Source organism: Prosopis cineraria, unplaced genomic scaffold (assembly GCF_029017545.1).
Source record: "Prosopis cineraria cultivar Desert tree isolate PC_DT_omini unplaced genomic scaffold, ASM2901754v1 PC12, whole genome shotgun sequence".
NCBI classification, from domain to species: Eukaryota; Viridiplantae; Streptophyta; class Magnoliopsida; order Fabales; family Fabaceae; genus Prosopis; species Prosopis cineraria.
Window position 1 is genome coordinate 31,496,192 of NW_026555343.1, and position 9,017 is coordinate 31,505,208.

Genomic DNA, 9,017 nt, shown 5'->3' on the forward strand with positions numbered 1-9,017 from the left:
TTAAAGAATAAAATAAAAATAATAATTTATAAACTTTGTACTTAAATAGCTATACTACTGTTTTATTGTATTATATGTAATTTATTTATGAATGTTTCCTTTACTTATAAATTAATGTCTTAGTTATTTAAATATTACTCTTATTATGGTCATATATAAATATTTTTATACATTTTAATTATAATCAAGTTAATTTTAATTCAATCACGATTAGACTCCTAACTTAAAATTATTATCTCCGATTAGTTCAAAGTTTTTTATAATTTTTGAATAAACTGTACTTTTTATTTTTAAAAATATAATAAAATATCATCATTATATTATATAAAATAAAATCATTTAATTACGTGTGAAATACAATTTTTTTTGAAATTTTTTCCTTTAACTTTTTATAGTTTTTAACCCTTACATATAAGAGGTTTTTATACTAGTTTCTTCTTAATTTTTAACTAAGTCTGGCGTGGATGGTAACAAGATAATTATCCAATAATATTGTTCTATTTATTATATTTATCTAGTAGTAGAGTCGAGAATTTGTACATCCCTAATTTTTTTAAAATTAGTTTTAATTTTATTTTTACCTTAAAATTAATTTTCTTATTTTATAAAAAAATATAATTTTTTTAATAGGCAGATGATGTATAGGACTCAAAACTTAATTAATATCAAAATGTATTTTAAATATTATTTTGAGATATTTTATTGACTAAAATAATAAATATATGAAAATATAAATATTTTTTTTTTTTTTTAAAAGAATAACTATAGTAATGCACTCAAATATATAATATTTTAGTATAAAATGACATAAAATTTAAAGAATTAATTCATAATTATTATATTTTATATATTTTTTAAAAATTTATTTTTTAGGTTTAGACCGAATTTTTTTAGGCCTATTAAGGCCTGACCAAATAAGCTTGAATATTAAAAAATTAAAATTTTTTCAAGCTTGATCTTAAATTTTTTAAGTAAATTTGAGTTGATCTATCAAGCTTGATTTAAATTACTGATTTCATTTTCTTGGGTCATTGGTCTAATTGAGTAACTTTCATTTAAGTACTCATACCAGCAACTAGACCACTGCTGTTGCCCTTGTTGGTGCTGCAAGAAACACCGTGACTAGATCACCGACAACAGTGCCAGACTATTGTTGCTTAACAGGAATGGTGCTATCAATTGAAGTTAATAAACTAATATTTTATAAGATAAGTATATAATTAATATTCAATTAAATTATGGGTGAGACTTACCTCCTTTATCCTATTTGTAGGGCACTTTCTAAAAGTAAATTTTAATTCAAAATGTAGGGCACTTATAATAATTAATCTAGTTGATTAACATAAATGTATTTAATCTAATTTTATCATGATTTAAAATTAAAAATAAAAATGAAAATATATCTTAATTTTTTATAATATTAAGAAAAAATAATTTTTTAAGATAAATGAAATGGTTGAAAGTGTCAAATAATAAAAATCGGACAAAATATATTTAACCTTATATACTTAACATACTTCTATCTAATTAAATCAAAACAAGTATATTTTAATGTATCAATAAATTAATAACAAAATTATTTATAAAATAAGAAATTTATAAAAGATCAACATATCTTAATCTAATTAAAAATAAATATTCTAAATATATAAGTTTTCTTCTTTTGGATTTTTTTTGGGGGGGCTGAAGGAGCTGCTCCTTTTAAGACGTTACATGTAAAAAATAAAAAGGCAAGGAGCGCATGATCACGGAGAGTGTGCGAATGGTAAATGAATGGGAGCTTTTCAGATTTGAAATGAACAAGCGTGTGTTAACAGCCAATGAGGATCTTCCACATGTGACTCCGCTCTATGCTTACTGGCTAGTTTCAAATTTCCCCAAACAGATTTTCGCGCATGAGATCCTGCTTATTGTGTCAGCCAAAGCAATCTTCATCACGCGATTTGCTTTTAGTTTTCCTCACTCCTCTACAATTTTCTCACCACTTTTCACCTCTTTTTCTTTTTCTTTTTCTTTTCTTTTTTTTTTTGCATGTAATGTGTGGTGTAGGGTGTTTCAATCTGGATCCATTCCGATTGACCCGATATTATCCCGATTATATCGAGACGGGTCTTGTCTCACCCAAAAATAATCGGGACGGGACTTTACGGGACGGGACAGAAAAAGGGTCGGGACAAGACGGGACACGGGATTACCATCGGGACGTCCCGTCCTCCCCAAATATTATATATATTATTTTTTATTTTAAATATATTAATTATATTAATATAATTTATGCTTATATTAATTATAATTTTAATATAATAATTATAATTAAAATTATATTAATTATAATTTTTAATACTTACAATTCTTATTAAAACTAAAGTATTTTTATATTGATAATTTTAATGGTATGGAGTAAATATGACGATATCTTTTTTATAATATATTAATTATATTAATAATAATTTATTCTTATATCTATCTATTTAATAACTTTTATTTATAACATATTTCTTGTTTATTTTTAGAAGAGTAAATTAGCTTAGTAATATCTTTACTAAAGTAGAAGAACAATATTATATGTTGTATTTGACTTGCCTGTTGTTGCTAATTTTATAGCATAAAGATCACTTGTATTTTTTTATATAATTTGTAGTTGTGATTAATATAATAATCATTAAGTTTAAATTATTGTTATTTATGTACTTGTGTTATTTTTATTTTAAACTTAATCATTATATAATTTAAAATTTTAATGAACATTATTGTCCCAAATCTTTTTTTTGATCTATTTCATTTTATCGGGATAGCAGGACGTCTCGATCTTGTCCCGATCCCACCCAACTCTTAACGGGACGAGACGACTTTCGAGACGGGATGGGACACGGTACCAAAATTAATCCCGATCTTTTTTTCAGAATGAAACACGGAATGAGGGTGTCCCGATCCTGTCCTGTCCTGTGAACAACCCCTGTGTGCGCGCGCGCATGCGCGCATAGTTAAGAAGGTAAGCATCACGCACGCATAAGTTAAGAAGGTAAGGCATGCATAAGTTAGAAGGTAAGGCATGCCGCTGTGTGTGTCCATGAAAAATTGGTGGGAAAAAGTTAATATTACCTTAACTTGATCAATCATTAAGGTAAGGCATGCATAAGTTAAGAAGGGGAAGGCATGCCGCACCATTTAAGAGTTAAAAACCACAAAATTGGAGTACATAGGAAGAGTTATATGGCTGCGGAAAAAAAAAAATTCTTTTGTAAAATATAATCTTTTGTTACTGTTTGTTCTGCAGTAAAAATAACAGTAACATATGTTTTTGATAAAAAAAAAAAATCAATACCATTAACGTGTAGAACATCGCACAGGGCATACTCTAGTTAAGGGTATGTTTGGGTTGTATATTTCATTTTTTATTTTTAAAAATTGTTTTTAAATATTATTTTTCAAAACAAAAAAAATATGTTTGATCTTGTTAGTTTAAAAATGATTTTAGAATTTGAAAATCAACCAATAGTAATAGCCTTTGACGCCTGATGATAATGGCTTATAATAATGATTGATCAAGATGATTAATAATTTTAATATTCAACTATAAATATTTTAAAAATATGAAAATAAAATAAAAACAGTTTTAAGATGTTTCTATTTTTTAAAGAGAAACAAAAATGAGAACGGAAACAATTAAATTTAAAATACTTACCTAAATAAATTTTAAATTTTTTTTTGTTTTTAAAGAAGAAAAAACTATTTTTATAAACAGAAATCACACTCGCCCTAAATTTCTCATCCCCAAAGTTCTATTTAATTTTGATTGGTTTTTAATTTAAAATTTATAAATGGATATTCATCATCATAAAATTTTCCATTTTATCATTCTCGATCATTCTATATACTCACACACAGAATAATATTTAGGAGATGAGTTGTTTTATAAAATAATATTATTTTAAAGTAACTGAAAGTAATTTTATCATAATAAAAATCAAATTTTTACAACATGTAGGGTAGGATTGTAATTATTTTGTTTGTTTTTTTTTTTCAAATCACTCATGAACATTTTTCTATTTGAATTCTTTTTGTTGGTAGAAAAAATTTAGATAATTTTTGATTTTAAATTTTATTCCTTTTTCTGTAAAAAAAAATTGGATAAGTTGAGCTCTTAAGGCTACTATGTCGGGGCATTCTTTTATTAGAGAAGCATACAAATCGATCACCTATCAGCTAAATTATCATACCTTGTGAGTTATGCACTATATTTACAGTTTGAAACAATTTTGTTAGCAATTTTTATGTTTAAATTAATACCACTACTTGTCTAATTATTTTTGGATTGTACTAATTGTTTCATTTTCATTTTAATTAATCTTGTTAATCTAATCCGCCTTCTCATCAATGCATTTTATAAACCCTAAAGAATAAGGAACACCATCATATCTATTTTGACTAGTTTTGGTGCATTGGTGGGGCCTTAGAAAACAGTTTGGCTGAAGTCCAAACCAATTCGTGAGATGAAAACCCATTACTTAGCCAATTTGCTTTATCAAATGCTAAGTGAAATGCTTCATTTAAGGAACCTACAACCTGTTCTCATCCTACTGTCTGAGAAACACGGCTCACCTACCCAAGCTTATCCACACAATGAGGCTCACCATCGGCTAAACTGATGGCATGAATAGTTACTTGCTTCTTTCAAGCACTAGATTTCAAATATAAAGAGCACACCACTGCCACTTTCTATAAATAGGCAACAAGCTTGTAAATTTAAATCTCTTGATACCCTACACAATCAGTCTAATCAATTCAACTTGTCTCGAGCAAAGACTCAATACATTGGCCCAACGCGATTCACACTGTTCATCTTGGCTAGGCTCCATAGGCTAGTCTTTAATTACTTCACTTTTACCTCTGTTTGATAGAGAATTCGTTGAACTTACATTGTTGCAATCACTTGGCCTACTCTTATTCTCATATCTATTTGACACTCTAATAAAATTGTGGTAAAGAATCTTGAAACCCACACAATCACTTTATTTAAATTACTCTTTTGAGGATCCATTACTCTAGCCCACTTGACCCAAATCAATCAAGGGACGTAAATCTGACTCTTTTGAAAACCAAACTCTGGCAACTTGACATAATCTTAAAGCAAACACTAACCATAACAAACTATTCTATTGTAACTTATAAGTAGTGCATCATCTAAGTTATAAAGTTTATATTTTTGGACAATATATCACTTTTATTTTTATTTCAATTAATATTGTTAATTTATTAGGTGTTTCTTTATATCACATATCGTATGAAAAATGAGTCACAATATTCATGAACTTGTAACTGATATATAGCGAAAATAAGTGTAAAATTATATTTATGTATTTAATGGCCTACAGTATTTTAGCGAATTATAGCATTAAACCAAGTAATAAAATGGATGAAAATCGGTGTACCCACATGCATGTGATGGAGAAGTACCATTTACGACAAATGTACCTGAGATGAATCCATCATAGTCAACTCATTTGGTCTACTAAACGACATGCTTCTATGTTTAAAGCCCTAATAACTTGTTCTCAATCTCATAACCTACCTGCAAATCACTCTGATATATTACACTATTTCAACCTTAGAACCTTCCAAGCTTCTACCATTATTGTCGCTTCCTATTCTTTTTGTTTGAGCCATGCACTGTTGTCGTTTGCTTTTGGATCTACACTAATTTACTATTCAAGAGTAAAACATACAGTTTTTTTTTAATTTTATTAAAATTTTCTATAATTTTCATTTTTAGAATTAATATAATTTTTTCTTTTTATATTATAAAAATTTTCTTTTTAATTTAAAACCCATACAAAAGTTTCGTCAAATAAATATTAAATTACACAAAAAAACTTAAATTACATATGATTAATTGATTATCATTCATTTGTACTCTCTCTATTAATAATATAAGATATTTTTTAAGAATTTAAATGTTAAAAACACAAGATATTTTAGTATTTTAAGGTGTAATTACTGTAATTTTTATAAAAATATTTTTAATAAATAAATTATTTTATATTTATTTTAAATTAAAAAAATTTATTAAATAAAGGTAAATACAAAAAAATTGTTAATTTGAAGGCACTTTATTGAAGTGTGATTTAGTTAAAAAAACACAGAGAGAATATGTATATACACCCACTTTTTTGAAAGCAATAGAAGCAAGGTCTGTGTATTTAAAAAATATTAGCAATGACCTTGATAAATCTATAATTTATTTTCATATAAAAATTTCTTACAATATCCTGAAATAAAAAAATGTTTATATTTTATATGAACATTAAAAAATTTAAAATTTATTTACCATTAGTTTTTACATTAGGAGATTTGAATCTGGGATCTTTATCCATACTTTATCCTACTCCTGATATGTCGGAAATTTATTTTTTTTTTTACAGTTAAAATATTTTTATCTAAAAAATAAAAATTATACAGTCTTAAGGCATTAACTAAAAAAAAGTTGAGCATTTTATGGTTCACTGTAACAAAACATTATAATATATTTTCCACCTTGCAAGAGCTTCTATATTACCTGGAAATCTTGAGATCTCCACCTCGAAGCTACCCCCTCTCCTTCCCTTCCCCACCTTTTATATATTCAAATCTCTAACTCTCTCTCACACTGTACCAACTTCGTCTTCTTCTTCTTCAAAATGAGTAGTTCTGCTCTGCAACAAACAAGGCGTAGCCCTCGAACGCTGAGAGATCTTCTCAGGGAGAGTTCAACTTCTTCTCCTTCTCCTTCCATTGATGGGTTCAAACCGCTTCCACGGAATCCTATTCCCTCCACTACCATGCGTAGCCTCATCGAAATGGACCTCAGCTCATCCTCATCCAGGAATTCAAATCGAAGAATTCTGAATTCTCTCCTGAACGCCCTCGTCAAGAGGCTTTCCTCTTTCGCGGAGAAATCCCCTTCGATTTTGCCTCGGAGTCTCTCAAGGAAAGCAAATCCAAGAATTGGAGGGGAACGACGGAAATCAAAGTCCCCGTCAGAATCAAGGACATCGTGCGGTGGAGATCGTTCGGTGACCTGGAGGAGGATCAACGTCAGCCGTTGGATGTCTCTTCCGCTTCCAGCTCTTGGAGTAGCAGCGAAGGCTCAAGTTGGAGTGACAGTGACTTCTCTTCGTACGACGGTAATTTTGTGGAGTGTTCTCGAAACGACGTCGTGGAGGAGAAAAGATTCTCGCCTCTTGTCGGCGCGGATTCGGTGCATGCGACAACAGCAAATTCAGTTGGGACCAAGGTGAGCAATTATATGGTGCATCGCGTCTCTTAAAAAAATATCGTATGTCTGCTGTTGAGGCCATCACTCAATTCAACCACATGCTTCTTTTGTTTCTTTTCATTTTGGTCTACAGCTTGCTTCTTTTGTTTTGTTCTGTTTTTCTACGAAGAATAATTTTGAATTAAAATATTTTTTAAAAAATATTTTTAAAAATCTCCTGAAAACTTATTTTAATTTTATACTGTCAAAGAAAAAATATAAAGTATGTTTGGAAAAGAGATTCGATACAATAGAAACTTTATATGTACATAGTAATTTTATTTTGTGTAATCTTCAAGTATAAATACATAAATATAAATGAATTTATTTTAAAAAAATATAAAAAATTAGAACATATGTTATTTTTACTTTATTTTATGTTAAAAATCTTTAAAATTTTAATTTAAAAGATCTAAACCTAATAATAAAAAAGAAACTATTATGTAAGACAAAACGAAGTTTCGATCTAGGAAATAATTGAGAAGGGAAGCTAATTAGCTATATAATATTGTTTAATTAATGTACGGGAGCAATGAGAAGAGTACTATTTGATTTAGTTTATAATGTTTCATTCAAAAATATTTATGTTTGTCATGTTCTCATATTTAATTTGTAACCATGATTACAGAGAGATTTAAGTTTAAGAAGGCAAGAAGAAGAGCAAAGGAGCCCAGTTTCAGTGCTTCAGATTGAGCAGCATGAACTTTGTCCCTTTGATCAAAGTCTTGTCAATGTTCAAAGTAAGTTCCCTCTATATCATTTCATTTAGATCAACTAGTAACATTGATTTGAGAATAATTCTAACAAATACGTTTTGAACAGGGGAAACACAGAAATGTACGCAAATTATACAAAGGATTAATGATCTTACAACCTTCGACGAAGGCAACGATGACATTGGTGAATACGAAGAACCAGATAGAACTGAGAAAATGGCATGGAAATTGCTACATTTTGCCAAATCAAGTGGTTCATTTCAAGGGAGTGAAGCTAATTATTTAAACAAACTATTGTTGGATTTCTTCAAGTATGAAGCAAAGAAAAGGAGAATTGATCAAGAAGACAATGAGTTTGAGTGTGAGATAATGAGAAGAGCACAAGATTGGTTGAATGGGTCATTTGGTGATGATTTAGAAAATAGTGATAAGAATGCTTGCATTAGGGACATGGATAAGAGAGAAAGATGGAACAATTTCGAGGAGCAAAAAGTAGAACTGGCTTCGGGGATTGAGAGTGCTATACTAGATAATTTGATTGTTGAGATCTTCGATGTTTCCTTCTCATATTTTTGAAATTTCAAAAATATCTGTAAAGAAATTAATAAATTAGCAAGAGCATATTTTTAAACTTTAATGATCAATATTTGCTCATTTAATATTAAGGATAACATTGCTATAATTTAGTTAATTCAATGACAAAATTGTTACGGCAAAGAATATAAAATATTTGATACTTTTATGAAAATAGTTCAATAACAAAAATAATAGATCCTAACCCTACAATTATATCATCTTGATCACAATGATAGTGTACTTTACCAGCACACTAATAAATTGGATGAAAAATTTGGGTATCTACATGCATGTGATGGAGAAGTACAGCCTTCATACGACAACTGTATCTCAATTGAATCCCTCATAGTCAACTATTTAGTCTACTAAACGACATACTTCCATGGTTAGGACCCTAACCACATGTTCCCAAGTCCCAACCTCATAATTAA

The 9,017-nt window shown here is 28.6% G+C and overlaps 1 protein-coding gene across 1 annotated transcript; it reads left to right on the plus strand.

Annotated features, from left to right (window-relative positions):
- The first annotated feature begins 1,762 nt into the window (after window positions 1–1,762).
- On the plus strand, window positions 1,763–8,641 carry LOC129289251 (uncharacterized). Its single transcript, XM_054926039.1, has 5 exons — window positions 1,763–1,952; window positions 2,050–2,114; window positions 6,827–7,273; window positions 7,923–8,034; window positions 8,117–8,641. The coding sequence occupies exons 1-5, from the start codon at window positions 1,763–1,765 to the stop codon at window positions 8,584–8,586; spliced, it is 1,284 nt and encodes a 427-aa protein (XP_054782014.1). The 3' UTR covers window positions 8,587–8,641.
- The last annotated feature ends 376 nt before the right edge of the window (window positions 8,642–9,017 follow it).